At 43.6% G+C, this 18073-nt stretch overlaps 1 protein-coding gene across 1 annotated transcript in view; it reads right to left on the reverse strand.

Annotated features, from left to right (window-relative positions):
- The window catches only part of kcnk18 (potassium channel, subfamily K, member 18), a 28583-nt gene extending 15546 nt beyond the window's left edge, over nucleotides 1-13037 (reverse strand). Inside the window, exons 1-2 of the mRNA XM_041209276.1 lie at nucleotides 12746-13037; nucleotides 12340-12495 (exon numbers count right to left, since the gene is read on the reverse strand). Coding sequence (XP_041065210.1) covers nucleotides 12340-12495; nucleotides 12746-13037 — 448 coding nt within the window. The remainder of the gene's footprint in view (nucleotides 1-12339; nucleotides 12496-12745) is intronic.
- Between the last annotated feature and the right edge of the window lie 5036 nt (nucleotides 13038-18073).

Consider the following 18073-nt stretch of genomic DNA (forward strand, 5'->3'; position numbering starts at 1 on the left):
TTGTTTATTATTATAAAAATCATTATATAATAAATTCAAGGTGAAGAGCATCAAAACTGAGGCTAACCCTGTCTGCAACTTCAATAAAGGCCAATGGGTAGTGATTGGGAGCATGAACCTTGATTGATTTTTTTCCCCTCTTTCTAGCCTGGAGGCACTGAAGCCAATTGTTCCTCTTATGAGATCAGAATATGAACATAATTTGCCTACGCCTTCACCAACTGACCTGTTGTGCCTGAACAACAACATTAAATATTGAACATAACATACGTATTACAAATTACTGAAATGCATTAGGTTTTACTAGAATATATTGTATTTTAGTGACTGAGTGATATCATCTGAACTAATTAAAGCTTCTATGCTGGACAATAGATAACAGCTGTAGGGTGTTTTAAGTTCCTTGGTCAATAACACAGGCAAATACATTTAGTAACATAAGTGTGACTGACACAGGCAGCTTTCCAAACAGCTCACAGTTAAATACAGAAACATAGTATATGTTAATCCAGCTATGCCAAATCTGTTATGCTTTGGCACATTTAGATTATAACCTTGCATTCTGCTATGGAATATGGAATAATAGGTACAAACACTTATTCACCTGAAATTTCTCTCTTTGCGACTTTAAATGTGTTAAATGCTCTAATAAAATATTATGAGGAGTTCAAGACAAATGTGTTCATAACAAGTTACTGAAAATATATACATATAAATTTTCTGCTTCTCTAATAACTTCTCTCCCTATAAAAACAGACCATTTATATATGTGTCTGAGGAGCTTTAGTGCAGTTTGACAGAACCAATACCCCAAGGGTACTTGAGTTTAACCAGCTAAAACTGCTTAAGTTTCCAGTGCATAGCACTAAAAAGTTTCCCACAACTTTTCAGGCAGGACCTTCCTATCTGGTAGGGATTTCAGGATTATGTGAAACTCGGTGGGAAGAATTCCAGTGACAAATCTTCTCTTCAGGTTACCTGAGTGAACCAGACTGACTGATCACACATCAGTTGTACCCGCGAGTACAACAGACCTCTTTAGTTCAAGTATAAAGTAAGGCTGGGATTTTCCATTCCCGCCCACTACAGGTGGGAGTGGAATATGTCTCCAGAGCGAAAAGACCAACTTTATGTCGGAGGGGAAACAGGTTGCGATTGTCTGCTCCAGATTTCAGTGGGCGTGAGTATTTCCCGCCACGCCATGTTGGGAACGTCATATTAATATATTTGAATACAATGAATGCTCAATTTAATGGCTGCTCACTAGAATCACTAACCCCCCACCCCCCCCATATTGGACCAACAGGGCATGTCAGTATCTAATTAGACCGACATGTTTCACAACCGGATAAGCGACATGCACCTGGAGACCTGCACTTCGCTGGTGACTTTGAGCTTTGTTTGCCGACCTTGCATAGCACAGCGCTCATGGCACCTTGGACTCAGCGCCATGCTTGGCAGGTAGCATCACTTCGCTTTCAGGGGGCTTTCACAGACAGGGCTTTACCTACCACAGCAGTGAGAAGGCAGCAGCAACAGGCTTGTAATGTGCTGCAGGGCAAGGGCTCAGTGGGGGTGGGGGAAACTGGGCAGAGTCAAAGGGAGGGCTGCAGGGCAAGGAATCAAGTGGGGAGAGGAAGACTGGGTGCAGCGAAGGCCACACTCAGACTCATGACTAGGGGAATGTGGGGTGGAAGCATCCTCACTGCAGAATGGGGAAGAGTCTCCTACAAAGGGTCATAAGTGACTTGGGACCAGAATGGGAGGATCACGGAGCGAAGAAGAGCTTCAGTTTACATTGCTGACCTTGCAAAGACTGTCCTTGTCCCGTCCAGGGAGGGCGAGGGCACATCAGTCCAGTGTCAGTCACGCCCAGCATATTGTGCACCATGGTGCATGGTGGTGACATCAGGCACGTTGGTCTGGGGGGTTTCTGGCATGATACTGTGCTGGGATGGCACACTCACAATCAGGGGAGGCATCGGCAGCCTGTAGATGGGGAAATGATAGTGTAGAGCCATTCAAAGGTCTCATGGGGAGTATGTGGTTTCTCTATATTTCACTGTGCAATAGGTCTCAAGATTGCGAGGGGTAAGGTCCACATGCGGCATTGGTACATTCACTTCAAATGTTTCGGGGCAACACAGGGATATCCAGCACAATCACAATGGGATCAAGGATTGGAGGGCGAGGCTTAAGAGTTATTGGAGGAAGGGAGGGAAACCTGAGCATTATGCTTCTCCAGGGCGATGGATGGGATTTCCACAGTCACACAGGGAGGGTCCAAGCTGGTCTGGTAGTAAGACCTCAGCACCAGCATCTTGCAATCTGAAGCAGTGGCACAGAACAAAATTAAAGTGAGGGAAAATGCTGCTGGCGAGTGCTCTGAAGGCCCTTTGAAGGAGTGGTGCACTGCACTGGGGGCTGCTTAAAGGGGCACCCAATTGATCTGTGTATTCCCAAATGAGGAGAGATGCACAGCTGAGACATGTTAGGAGCCTTTCAATGACAATGCAGGGAATCAGCAGAGTGAAGCAATGAAGCGCGTTCATGCGACACTAATCCTGAATTCAGCCACTAATTGATCGCTTTGTATTAACCCTTTGTTCCAAGCGTGGAATTTTTTTAAAAAATTCATTTATGGAATGTGGACATCACTGTCTAGGTCAGTACTTATTGCCCATGCTTAATTGTCTTTGAGGAGGTGGTAGTGAGCTGCCTTCTTGAACCGCTGCAGTCCGTGTGGTGTAGGTATACCACTAGTCCTGTTACAGAGGGAGTTCCAGGATTTTGACCCAGTGACAGTGAAGGAATGACAATATATTTCCAAGTCAGGATGGTGAGTGGCTTGCAGGGGAACTTCTAGGTGGTGGAACTCCCAATGGCTGTTTCCTGTCCTTCTAGATGGTAGTGGTCGTGGTCCGGAAGGTGCTAAGGAGCTTAGGTGAGTTTCTGCAGTGCACCTTGTAGATGGTACACATTGCAGCCACTGTTCGGTGGTAGTGGAGGGAGTGAATGTTTGTGGATGGGGTGCCAGTAAATGGGCTGCTTTGTCCTGGATGGTGTCAAGCTTCTTGAGTGTTGTAGGAGCTGTACTCATCCAGGCAAGTGGAGAGTATTCCATCACACTCCTGAATTGTGCCTTGTAGATGGTGGATAGGCTTTGGGGAGTCAGGAGGTGAGTTACTCATTGCATGAATCCTAACTTCTGACCTGTTCTTGTAGCCACAGTATTTATATGGCTAGTCCAGTTCAGTTTCTGGTCAATGGTAACTCCCAGGTTGTTGATAGTGGGGGATTCACAATGGTAATGCCATTGAATGTCAAGGGGCAATGGTTAGATTCTGTCTTATTGGAGATGGTCATTGTCCAGCACTTGCATGGTGCCAATGTCATTTGTTACTTGTCAGCCCAAGCCTGGATATTGTCCAGGTCTTGCTGCATTTGGACACGGACTGCTTCAGTATCTGAGGAGTCGCGCATTGTGCTGAACATTTTGCAATCATCAGCAAACATCCTCACTTCTGACCTTAGATAGAAAGAAGGTAGTTGATGAAGCAGCTGAAGAAGGTTGGGCATAGGACACATTCACCAGAGTGATAAAGATGTCTAGAGCAATTAGGGGACTGGTCAAGCTGCAGATGCATGTTAAAAGCAAGAGCTCAGAATTTTGGCTCTGGCAGGTTCACAAGTAAGAAGCCTTAGCTCCCCCGCACCATCAAATAATCTCAGGTCCTCACTAAACATTAGCTGTTATCTATATTCCAAAATGTGTAGTCTTAGAGTGCAGTGAATGAGGCTCCCAGCACCTGGCCCGAAAGCAGCACATCCAAGTGCCTGGCCAAACCAACTCATAACAGTTGGTCACGTAAAGGGGCGGGGAGGAGCTCCTTGAAACGTACCTTGCATTGGCCAGGATTTCAGTGGTGGTTAGGTGCTGACACTGGAACCAAAACCTTAAACCGACAGTCCCTTGGTAGTACTTGACAGAAATAGGATCTTTGGAGGCTCATACTCACTCATGTCTTTTTCTCCTTGATGCTGCAGAGGAGAGACCTTCAGGAATATGGAGGCTGGATTTATTGCTGCCTGCATAGTCACACACAGGAAGGAGGGGGAGGAGAAGATTGCAATGGCGGCACCAGGCTCACCAAAGGGAGGAGTTCACCCTCATGAGGAAGGGGCAGCAGGGCCCCCTCCAGAAGCAGAAGATGAGGCTCAAAGAGATGTTGTGCATAGACAGCTCTCAAGACCAAGGATGCACATCTTTTCTGCAGATGAGCAAGGGACAGTGTCATCCAACACCTCTAAATGTCCAGGGATCTGGTGGCTCACATCTGCCACATTCTCCCTGAGCTGACACCACAAGGACTGGGAGGACATCCATTGCCAGTGGCCCTGAAGGTCACCACTGCTCTTAACTCTGTGCAAGTGGTTCTCTCCAGCACTCCAGTGGGGACCTCTGCTGGATCTTTTTTTTTATTCATTCATGGGATGTGGGCATCACTAGCTGGGCTAGCATTTATTACCCATTGCCTTGAAAAATGAGTGACCAGGCCATTTCAGAGTCAACCACATTGCTGTGTCACATGTAGGCCAGACTGGGTAATGATACCAGATTTCCTTTCCTAAAGGGACATTAGTAAACCAGATGGATTTTTATGACAATTGCTTCATGGTCATCATCAGAATTTTAATTTCAGATTTTTTTATTTGTATTGAATTCAAATTTTACCACCCAGGTCCCCAGAGCATTACCCTGGGTATCTGGAGCAACAGTCAAGTGACAATACCACTACACCACCACTTCCCCTTCTCTCAAGCTTCCACCCACAAATGCACACCGGATGTAACAGACGTCCTTTTTTGCCGAGAGCCAAAATTAAATTGACCTCAACAGAGATCAAGCTAACCAGGATGTCACAGCACTGGGCTTTGCTGAGATTTCCGGATTCCAACAAGTGCAGGTCATGTGGTTATAAAACTGCACTTGTGTGGTTATAAAAGCTCCTTGGCAACATAAACTGCCATACATAAACCAGAAAGGACTCGCTCAATGTGCAGCTGGACTGTGACCACAAGAAACAAGATACCTAGGAAGATGTCACAAATCATACATTTTGAGTAGATCACAGATCCCGGACATCCTTGAGGGACAACTCAGGATCCAAGGTTGGTTCATCAATGACAAAGGGTGCCACAAAGAACATAGCTGATGATGCCCTTGCGGTGACAACAAAGTCCAGATGAGAGAAGGTACAACGATGCTCGTTCCGCCACATGAACATTGGTAGAGCAGAGCATTGCCATCTTGAAGATATGATTCCAATGCCTTGACATAGTGGAGCACTCCAGTACAGTCCACAGAGGGTCTCACGCATTATTGTGGCTTGCTGCACCCTACACAACCTGGCACTGCAAAGGGGGGAGGACTTGCCAGATGCACACATGGAGGAGTTGCACACCTCCTCCGATGAGGAGGGCATCAAAAAGGATGAGGGCAATGAGGTTGAGTAAGAGGATGCTACAGGGGAAGAGGCCATAGCACTGGCCAGATGAGGCAGGTATTCATGTGAGGCCTTCATAGCCACCAGATTCCATAAGGAGAAACGAGTAGTTTTGAGTTTCTTCTGGTACAAGTTCCCTCCATCATGGGTCAACATGAACACTAACATTTCCATCCCTCTTATTTCAACCATCTACCTTAATCTGTGAGTGGGTAGTTACACATTAGGCTCGCCATTGTCCTGATCCTTTGAAGAATGAAGCTTCAGGAGCATGTGATATTGCTTAGAGGAGGGTGTACCAGCATCATACATCAGAAGATGCTGTCTCCAAGCATTGTTCCAGGATCCAGTCGTGACATCAGCCTACAAGAGGCAGGCACTCTTCCACAGAGATCAATGGACTCATAGCAGTATGCCTTCAGTCTGTCAAAGGTCCTCAAGGATATTCATCTCCTACCACAGAACAACACAGTCTGTGAAACCTCGATGGTGATACTAATAGTTGGCACTTGTGCCAAGGCAGCTGAGGACATTACACAGGCGTTACTGTATTTTGTGATCACTCAGTCCTCTGTCTCATATTCATATTCATCACATTCATTATCAGCACTCTCAGTTAGGGATGCAGACCTGCATTTAGCCAGGCCTTTCGATGTGGGTGCAGCATCTCAGGATGACCAGGTTCACAAGCATGCCTGCCATACATTCAAATCCCTCCTCTTTCACATAAACAGTCTCCCCTAATGGCCAGCCCTAGCCCTTGTGATGTCAAAAGTGTTATCACACATCGAGCCTTCAAGGTGACACCTTGCTGATTAGAAAGAACACACATCGTGTTCTTTACATCTTCACTCCAAGCCCATTGCTCAGCATGATCTCCCCAGCAAGCTAACACATGTGCATCCAGAACATTTTCAAAGTCTCCATTGAATGCAACACATTACCACTTGAATTGATCATCACTGACCCCGGCAAGTGTTTAGGTGAGGGCAAGCTAAGACAAACATATGCCCAGTGATGCACTTGTACATTGTGACATGACTCTTGTGGCTGCAATACAGACAACCACAAGGTGGGAAACGCTCAATGTTGTACCCTCAAGTGCCAGGACAATAATGTGGCAACGATGGGCAGATCTCCAGCACATTGAGGTGGGAAGGTGCACACATTTATTGATGAGCTTAGCAGAGGTACACTCAGAGAGTCTGCAAAGCACAAGGCAGAAAGGAAAGCGCACAAACTCTGAGAATGGGCTCATGGAATGAAAACCCTGCCGAATGACAGTGAGTACAGAACTGTTCCCCTTCTCCAGGCATTTGCACATCTACCCTTCTACAGTGCACCTTCACCTTTCAAGAATGCAGATGAATCGGGTGAACACTTCAGCCTCAATCTTACACAGCCAAGAATGAAGATGACTTGATCCAGCAAGCAGGTGAATGAGATGCCTTACACAAGAACACTTTACATTGACGGTAATGCATTGCTGTTTTCAGAAATAATCTGAGAATGGACACACTGCGGAGACATGGATGCAGACAACATCAAACAGTGGCACATCATAGCGGCATCTGCTGTAAGTGGAAGGAGGCATCATGGTGTTACACTTGATTGAATACAACACAGAATGGCAGAAAGAGGAGGCATACATAAGAAATGTGAAATGGGTGCCTTTCTATTTACAGTGGTCAGAAATATATACATTGGTGAACACCTTTGTGCTCCTAATATTTCTTCATCTTTCTAACCCTACAGCTACATCTTGGTGCTTCCCAGACATCCACGGTGGAGGTGGAGGCAGCCTGCTCACTGCTACGCCCTGCTGTCTGTGATGACTTCGGTGTGCACCCTCTGAAGGGTCAAGACCTGGAGAGCCCCGGCCTGCTTTGGGTGTCCTGCTATGGGGCAGGTGCACCCTCCTTGACCTGTGGAGCTGGAGGTGAAGGAGACACAGGAGATTGGGATCAGCTGACACTGCTGAAGTCACCTAGGTGGATGGCCCCAGGGTGTCCAGCTGCTGGTCCTCCTCCCTATGGGTGCCTGAGGGCACCTGGCTGACTCCTTGAGGGGAATGGGCAGTTGCAGTGAGATCGAGCTGTCCTGCCCCCTTCTTGTGTAGCCACTGCTGGATGCCACCAATGCCTATGGCAATGGAGTGCAACCCCCACAGCAGCACAGGTGCTATGTTCTGGACCAAGATCTCCATGGCAGCTGCTATTCTACCAGCGTTGACCTCGGTGCACTGGCATGCTATAAGCTCAGAATGAGTGTGTACAATCGTCCATTGTACATTGCAATCTGTGGAAAGCAAATGACCCTTCCTGATGATCCCCTGATTGTTGCTGCAGTCCCACCAACTGAGTTAGGACTGATTCCGGAGGCTTGTCACCTGACTCAGACTCAGCAGCATCCTGGCCTCCAGCAGTGCTCTGAGCCCTGGCACCCTTGGGTGTCCCTGCCTCCGCCTGCTGTAGACCAGATTATGTGCTGTGTTCACCAGATAGTGGCCCTAGGTTGCTATAGCACGAGGTGCCACTGAAGCATGTCTCTGCACTGGTGAGCACTGTGATGGGTTTTCTATGGTGCTATCCTCTGGCTGGAGATGGGACACTGGCTTCTTGATGCCTTCGGGGGCTTTCCAAAGATGCCTATGAAAGAAAGTAGAGATAATTAATGGATGGCAGAAAGATTAAAGACATGACAATGCACTCACAGCAGCATTGTCTGAGGGATGAGCTAGCACAGGGTCCTCACTTGGGTGTGCGCCTCACCGTCGCCACATGAACAGTCTTAGTCCTCTCCAGCCACTGTGATGGCACACTCTTCATAAGGAGTGAGGGCCTTAATTTCGGTCACTCAACCCCCGGTCTAGGGCCTCCCCTTCCTACTATATGCGAGATTGTACTTCATAAAGACAAATGAAGAGTGTGAGCAGGACACATGCCAAGGCATATAATAAGGATGCCTGCCTTGTGTGGGTGGTGAGTGAAGCCGTGCATGGGACGAGGGCGCAGGATATGACCCCAGATCAAAATGTGAAGATGTATTTGAGAGAGTGAGTGGTGATGTCCATTGAGCTGGCAGTGTGTGAGATCCCTGTGGAGTTTCATCCTGCGAATGTCTGATGGGCTTGAGTGTGAGAGTTGAGATGAGATGGTTAACTTACCCTAGTGGAATGGATGAGATCATTCATGCATCTTCCTGCACTGGATGGCTGACCTCTTCTGTGTGGCGTTAGTGCTGACCGCCATGGCTAACACCTCCCAAGCTGGAATGGTGTGATTGGGGGATCTCCTCTGGCCAAGACAGGGGTGAAGGACATCCCAACAGGCCATGATGGTAACCAGCAGGTGGCCAGCGAGACGTCACTAAATTTTGGCACGGCATGTCTTCCGTGGAGCAGTCCTGGGCTGGAGACATATGAGAAGGCCATGTGCAGGTACAGTTTAATTATGGTGCCCGGAGCGATGATCCACGGAGGTCAGGTGGGGCGGGGCGAATCAGAGATACGATATGACATATTTCCTGCTGATACATAATTAATGAGGTAAGGAGCAGACAATATGGCACGAAACACGCCACTATGCAGGGTGGGAAATAAACACTGCTTTTCCTGCCCACTACCACACTTGGAGCACGGATGGGAAAATCCCACCCTAAGGCTGCCACAGAAGGTTGTCCTAGTTCTGAATCTTCCTCACCAGGTGCATCATTTTGGAACCAGCTCAGCTCCCTCGAGACACAGTTAGTTTCTACTCCCTTAAAGACAAGTCACACGTTGGTCAGAAATTTTTGTTTAATAATTTTTGAGGTGGCTATCATCAGAGTAAACATGTCATTTAAAAAAAAACAATAAACATGATAATGAAACTCTTGAGGGCATCATAATAATCCTAAATCTTAAAAATCGAAATAAAGTGTGATAAGTTTACAGCCACTGCTTTTTATTCAAGTATGAAGAAAATGCTCTGCCTAATAGGCTTTAGTGTATACAAAGCTTAGTTATGTTGGGAATGTATGTTCATCAGCTTCATCAGTTGTTGACTTAAGTACAGCATGTATTTATGTAGGAATGAGGTGCATCTTGAGAGACGTAGGTTCAGAAAAGTTCAGAAAAGGTTTCTTCAAAATTGTGTCCAAAATAAATCAAAATCTACATCAGAAAATAACATTATCACATCATGGTTATTATCTTACCTACCTGTGCCATATTAGTTTGTACTATTGCTGCTATTGCAAATGTGACTTCATTTAAATTGCCCTTTTCCTGCATTTCTTACAACCCCATATCAACAAATTATACCGTATAATACAATCAGTAATGACCTCCTACAAAATTATTACATTTTTGTCACAGACGTCTGTTCTATTTAATGATAGTCTTGCTCCTAAATCAAGCTATTTACATAAAGGTCACTGGCTGGCTAATTTTGAATCACTGACAGTAACTCAAAATTAACAAGATGATTGATTCAAGGGCATACTGGAGCTGGAGGATTTTCACAGAGCATAAGATTATAGTATTCATTCTTTTCTCTTTTTGAGTTTATTGAACTATTTCCTTATAGATCAGTTCTGAGATGTACGAAAAGTGTATTGCCTTACATTTTTATTTGTCTTAAGGAGGATGGTGACAATTTTATGTTGTTTTATTTTTATTTTGGTGCAAACCAACTATTTCTGGCATAGCGCCTGTTTCATTAGATTGGCGGCACTCATGCATCTTTGTCATAACATGGATCTCAGTCCTGTTTCAGGGTCCAAACACATAACAGTGAATTTTAACTCTGAGGCAGTCAGCAGGCTTCCCATTTGATAAGTGTTGGAAGTGGACCTGTCCTATTTTAACGGCAGGACCTCAGGAACAGAGCTGCAACGAGCTGCCCACCCAAAAGGGGTGTCCAGGGGCAATTCTCTAGGTTTTGTCTGGACAATGTCGGCCATTTGGAGGCGCGTCTGGTTGGCTGTCCGTAAATCATCAGCCCATCAAACAACAGCAAGTGTGTACTTTTTATGCTTGCTTATGATCTGACTTCCAAAATGAGTTTGAATTCATATCAGCACTGACTGATTTTGTAGCTGCAGTGTTCCCATGAATATAATTATGTAGTTCAAAAGATAGGCATGAAAAAGGTTTTAATCCCCTGAAAAATTACTTTGTGTAAGAAATCACTATGCAGTGAGAATTGAACTAATGCACACTCACACACACAAACACACACGCACACAGACACACACTCAGACATGCACATGTGCACACACACATACATACACTGACATACACACACACTGATACACATACACACATGCACAGACACACACACGCACTCACACTGACAGACACATGCACTTTTACACTTACACACACAAATACATGCACTGACACACAATGACACATACATGCACACGCATGTGCGCAACTGACAAATATTTATATAAGAACAGTTTATTGCCCATTCTTCTAGCAGAATGAACTCCATATAATTGTGAACAAGTGAGGAATGAATTTTCACATGTGTGTTTCTGGTCCAAATGAATTGAAAATCATGGGTTGCATATCCTTTGCATTCTGACACACTTCACTGGCGCTGGGAGTTCTATACAGGATCAGTGTATTTCAGAAAGTTTTCCGGTGAAGTGGTTTTGATAAAGTGATTTAAGTAATATACTGTATTCTCCCCTCTGTTCCTGTAGGCATTTTTTCTTATTTGAGTACATTTGCACATGTATCAAATGCCCTCAATAGCTGATTCAAATAACTGTTCTTCATATTATGAGCCTAGACAGTAAATGTTAGCAGAATATTCAATTGCAGAATGTGTTAATCCTATCAACTTTCAGAAGCTATGCACACTTTTCAGCAAGGATCACTGGATAGCCAACAGGAGCAGGAATTCTAACTGATGTTTACTCTCAATAGTTTAGGTTTACCTGTGCCTATTTTAGCCACCTGAACTAACCCAGCATTAACCAGCATTGACTCTGGGAACTATTGAGCTGCATGGTTACATACATATATAATATATTGAGCATTTAGCAAATAAGCCACCAGGACAGCTTGAATAGGCAATTCAACTCAGAATAGAAATTACTGTCAGCAAATTTATCGTGCAAACGTTTATACCAAAGTCCGCTCTTTGCTATTATTGCTAACCCATTCCACTAAAATAACAGAAAGATTAACTTGGTACTAACATTCTAAGCTTTTGCACAACATCACTGCCAACAACAATTTCCAGCCCATGGTTACTGATGGATTAAGCTAAGAATAAATGGGGTTGATGAGAATGCATAACAAAATTGCCATTGATTTTCCATTCTTCCAGTTTTAAAAACATGTACATCATCCTATCTCCACCCCTCCCTATTCAGTTTCCCTTCCATACTGCTTGTTTTCTCCAAAAATCACTGATGACTGAACAATTCCCTGGGTTACTTTTGAGATGTTTAATTTTGTTTACATGTATAAAAATGTACTATCAAGCTGATAACATCCCTGTGCTGGTTGTTCAAAAAGATGCAAACCTTTTTTTTCTCGGGCCTGATATCAGCACAACCCATAAAGGCTACAAGTGCAAAACTGTGATCGTGCAGAAAGGAAGAAAAGAAATATTTTAATTATAGAACTACCTTGGGCAAGTGATATATTGGTTGCTTGAATAAAGACATGAGCAAGTACAATTAGCTGGAAATCAACACAAAGTTAGCTGGGAAACTGGTGTACCACTAATCCACTGACTTTTTTGCAAATTAAAATAGAATCAAGTTAATAACATTCCCTGTGAAAGTTGCATGTTAATTTGTTTTATCATTTTACAGGCAGGTGACTTACCCACAGTTGTGAACACGGTGCAACAGAAAAACAGAGAACCAAGAAAGTTCCATTGAGTTTTATTTTCTTGAAGGTTGGACCAATAACTTTGGAAATCCGTCAGTTTTTTCCTTATTTGATCTTTAAAGTATTTTTGTCCAGTTGTGGTTTCAATTCCTACAAGTAATTACATACATTAATGTCCTTGTATAACTGGCAAAGATTCTAAGACCTCTATTTGAATTTTTAATATTTCATTTTTAAGGGGGGGAATGATACTGCTTGTAATAATTCATGCATTTATCATATTTTATTTAGGATAGATGTGAATTTTAAGGAAGGATTCATGGTAGATATTAATTATAGAAACTGAAGCAATTACCTGAACAATTAAAAGAAAAGTTAGCCTAAGATAAATTCCGCATACCTTCTTTATCATGAGTTTCGTTGGCAATTTCCCATAGCTCATTCAAAAAATTGTCATAGCTCTCTGCTGATTCATTTTTCCTTTCCAGCTGCTCAAACAGAAATGCCCCGAAAACAGCATACATTACCAGAAGGAAGACCAGGAATAAATGAGGCAAAATGGCATTCAGAACTCGGAAACTCCAGAATTTGCATTTTGCAGCAGGATTTTTCTCCGGAGCAGACATCTTATTTGCAGAAAGCGATGTAATGGGAATGTCAGCTGCAGCAGTGTCTCTGTCTTTTAAACGCATTACCCAAGATAGAGTGCCTCACTTAAAATAACCACCGAGTGTATGGTCATGAAGGACTTAAGGCAGTTGGCAAATTAGCTGGGATTTCTACTCCCAAAGGGGAAAACAAACAGCCTTAATAGCAACATTTACTAGAAGTTAATATTGATTCTTGCAGCTTTAATGTGGGTTGGTGAAGAGAAATATTTGCAGAAGCGCCCTCCTATATACCAGCTTTCAGCCACCAGGTATTTTAGGTGATTGTCAGTAGCACACTGCCGTCATATGTTCTGAAACTTTAGGTAATCTGTTTATGAATAGTATTATTCATTGTCTAAATGTTACGTTTCAGTTTTTAAAATGTTATGTAAGTACACAGGGAAAATGCAGTTGCCATTACTGTAATATTCACTCCGAGTTATGCAGTTATCAAAATAGACTTCCTATTGGAATAGTTTAATTATTTTAAGGCTGACTCTAACTTAAATCATTGTGTTCTTGTTTAATCTATTTCTTTTCAGAATTGCAATAATTCTTGAAGGGTAGAAAATTGCAAGGGTGTGGGGAAAGTGGGACTTGCTAAGTCCTTCAAAGACCTAATACAGACACAATGTGCCAAATGGTCACTTTCTGAGCTGTAAGAATCTATGAGCGAGAAATTGGGTTCATTGGTGTCAATGGTGGATGCTATGAGTGCCTTAGTGCTCCAAAATGCTGTCCATGGTACATGTAGACATTTCTGTGGTGAAACATGCCAGGTGCCATATTGGTGCAGATGTTACTGTGTGCTTAGTAATCGTCAGCCACAAGAATGCAGAGCAAACAGATCATCACGTCCATCACTGCAACACTGCTATTTTTGGAGCTCAAGTCTCCAGCTAACGCCCTCTTTTAGCCATTCACAGCTGAACAATAAGATAAAAGCAAAATACTGTGGATCCTGGAAATCTGAAACAAAAACAGAAAATGCTGGAAAAACTCAGCAGGTCTAACAGCATCTTAGTCATAAGGATTCGAAATGTTAACTCTGTTTTTTTTTCCTCCACAGATGCTGTTCGACCTGCTGAGATTTTCCAGCATTTTCTGTTTTAGTCACAGCTGAGCAACGTTCAGCAGCAGGAAGCACACCCTCATCAGTGATATTTAAATGAATTGCCAACTACTGATGAAATGTTAACTCTGTTTCTCTCTCCACAGATGCTGGGCATTCCCAACATTTTCTGTTTTTTAGTTCAGATTTTTAGCATTGACAGATTTTGCTTTTATTCTCACAGCTAGTTGCTGGTTGATTTCTTCAGGCTATTGCTATGATTCTACAAGTATTTGGTGCATTCTATAGTTGTTTCCAGTTACAAAAGTCTATAGGGAATGGTATGGCAGATGCCAAAGGACTTTTTGCTGTCTTCAAAACTTCTTAGCAAGTGAGTGTAGTAATAGGAATACAGTATGAGTTGGAAAATGAACAGAGGTCACACAGAACAGGACAAGCTGCTGGAAGTGGGAGGAGGAGGTGGAGAATTGCGCTCAGTAGGAGGCCATATCTGCCCAAGGTGTTAAGGGGTCAATTCTCCTAGCTGAACTTTAGCAAGGGACAATATATGAGACATCTGTCCTTCAGTAATGGCTTCACTGAACTCAGCTGTTGCAGCCACAATTGCAATTTTAGAGCGGGGTAAGGACACATTGCCAATGGCTGTGAAGGTGAGCATGGATATGAACTGTTATGAATCAGGTTCCTTCCAGATTAGATCTAGACATGTTACAACATCTCACAGTTTGCCATCCACTGTTGTAGAATTTCAAAGAGAGTTAGCTAGATTTCATTCTCTGTTGCCAGAGACGCGTAGGCAGAAGGAGCATACAGTTTTGTTTGGATTGCAGGCTTTCCCATGGTGCAGGGTACCATTGACTGCTCACACATTGCTTTGTGGGTATTGCATATGAATTCTGTCCTATACCAGAACCAAAAGGGATTCCATTCCCGCAATGTCTGTCTGATGTGTGACCAAATGCAACAAAGCATGCAGGTCAATGCCCAGTAACCTAGCAGCAGCCATGATGCTTTTATTTTGTGGCAATCTGTTGTGCCATCTGCACTGCAGCCACCCCAACAAAGCAAAAGTTGGCTCTGGTGACAAGGGATATCTGGCTAGCCAACAATAAGGGCACGAGCATAGTAACCGGGATGGGAGGATGGTTGCTGCCTTCCTGATCTAGGACAGCAGATGTCACTTCCCCAGGACGATGCCATAACAATCCTTGTAATGTCTTGGAGGACAGATTGCAGGATTGTGGTGATGGCCTGCAGGTCACTTAGCACACTGTAATCCACAGGCAGGGTGGCAGCAGTCTGAGTTTTCATGGCAGCAAACTGACCTTACATGACCTCTGTCATGATGGTGATCTGTCTTCATCCTCACTCTCTTCAAGTTCTTCCACTGCCCACATCCCTTGCATTTGTGAAAAGATAAAGACACAATGGTATGGCTGTGGTGCAGCAAAGTGGGGAAAGGTTAAGAAGCCTTACTCCATGTGCAGCTTGTAAGTCAGGAGAGATTGTGGGTTGAAGGGAAAATGCAATGTGAGAAGGAGAAATATGTATGAGGGCACAATCACTTTTAATAATTTCAATTTCACTGATGGCCAAGGCCTCAGCAATGGGTGTTTCATTAATGCAAACACTTTCTCCTCCAAGGGGATTAGGGAGGTGTGCCTGTTTCTTTCCTGTTAGTTCCTGATTCATCTGGTTGTGCATCATCTTGTCCTACAAGAGAAAGGGAAGTGTACCAGTGATTGACGTGCCATCTGCCTGGGTGATGTGGCTGTCATTGTTGAATAGTTGGCAATGTGCGCAAACTGAGATATGAGGATGAGGTGAAGCATGTGAATGTTATGGATGAGTCCTAATGATAGAAATTGTTAATGTGGTAATGTGAGCAGTGGAAGAGGTTACTGGTGCAGATGGTAGGATGTTAGGAAGCATTATTCAAACCTTGGCCATTCATATCAGGTCATTGAACTTCTTGTGGCACTAAATCCAGGTCGTCAGAGCTTGACTCCTTTTATTCACCTTCACAACTATCTGCTCCTTCTGCCTTTTGTGCCTGGAGGACCCCTGCGGATACAGGACATCTCTCTTCCTTTCCACACCCTCCACCTAACTTCCAGTACAGCATATACACACATTAGAGCAAATTCTCTCCCTTGTTTCCCAGGTCAGATTCTCTTCAGACAAGACTCCCAGTGCTTGCTCTAGCTGCAGTGCATCTCCACTTTAAGAGGTGCAGGCTGCCTTTAAGCAGCTGGATAGCTTTAAGTGATGCTAACCACTCAGGATATTGGGCCACAGCTAATGCATGCAGCCAATGAACGGCATGGCTGACATTATAGAAATGAGCAGGCAGAATGAAGTTGACATGCTGTCTGTATTGCATTTAATGGGTGCTGGTTAATCGCACATTGCGATCCTGTTGCCAACTTTTGGGGGCTATCCAATTTACCCCCTCTGATTCTCTGGAGGTAAGCTTAACCCCCAAGAATGGGTAGGACTGGATCAAGTGAGAGGTTTACATTTTTAAAATTTCAAACCTGATACCAACCCACCCACTTTCGGCTTTAATAGAGGCAGAACAGAGGAAGGGAACAAGTGACCACTTAAGAAGGCAGGTTGATCAGTAATAGCTTTACAGAAACTGTGTGCCTGTATTTTAAGAATTTTTTTTTAAAAATCCAATTTGACTGGGTTTCCCGCAAGAGACCACCAAATGAATGATACCCCACCACACCAATCATGCTATCTCCCTGCCTGCCTAGCTGCTCTCTGCTCCTCAGCTTCGGTCTTGTGCCACACGCTTTCCCACCTGATGGACACTAATTATCTCCAGCATATCTGAGAAGCTCATACTTTCTGAATTTCCTGCCCAGGACTCCAACCCAACCACCACCCCAAATACACCCATAAATATTGGGCCCTATGATTCTATTAAACTATAAGTGAATATAATAGAGCTATATTTCAAAGACTAATTTTTTTTGGACAAGAGTGTTCCTTGTAACTACTCTGGAATGCTGCTTGATAATTGTAGCCTTGCGTAAAAAAGAACACAGTTTAATATTTTCCAAAGTTTGATTCAATTTACCCTTGCTTGGAATGAAAGGCTTTAAATCTATTCCGAAAGTTCCTGAATGCCACAGTAATACTTTGTAATGAAAAGAAATTGTTAAATTTGAGCAATTGAAACCATTATTGTTGGAATACAGCCATTTAGGCAGCGCTGTATGCAAAAACGTCTTGTGGGGCTGTTACATTTTGCTTTGTCTTGGTGGGACTCAGTGCAGCGGATGCGGTGAGCGAGTCAGGAGCTCATGGACTTTGGCGGCACCAGTAAATCCCGCCAGCGGGCGGGTCCGGAAGTTCCCACCTTTAGTTTTAATATAACAATGCTCAAACTGTAATGTTGCACTATCAGGTTCATATTTCTTTTATGAGCACTAATGCAAGCCTATTTTCTGTAAGCCTATTTCTACTTTAAATTTTCAGAGGCCATTGCCTAATAGCTCTGACCACATAGTTCCTGTAAATTAAAAGTGTACTGAAGGAATTTCACAGCTATATAAGCATTAAGAGGCAGACATTCCAACTGTCATTATTTTACCCCATGCAGAATTAACCATTAACATGAAGAAATTTGTGAATCTGCACCAGTGAAACACTAGCCTTATTTCAGTGCTATCAAGTTGCTACCAAATCACTGCAAATGATCTAGCTTTAAGTCAGTGTTTTGCATGTTCAGGCTTTTTTGAAGGCCAATTAAGGGTACTTTGTGCAAAATTTTTCAGCCTTGATCTTCCTATATGCAATGCATGTGTAATACACAGTAAAAACTGCTGCCAGGACAGTGGAGGGTCGTGCCAGGTCTGTATTTAGTGCTTATTTAGAGACAAAAATGGCTACCTTCTAATTGAAAATAAATGAACGACTTTCCTTTATACAGCACCATATCATATTCTCAGGATGCCTCAACGTGCTTGAAAAATTAAACTAATTATTTTTGAAG

This window comes from Carcharodon carcharias, chromosome 17 (genome assembly GCF_017639515.1).
Source record: "Carcharodon carcharias isolate sCarCar2 chromosome 17, sCarCar2.pri, whole genome shotgun sequence".
Lineage (NCBI taxonomy): Eukaryota > Metazoa > Chordata > Chondrichthyes > Lamniformes > Lamnidae > Carcharodon > Carcharodon carcharias.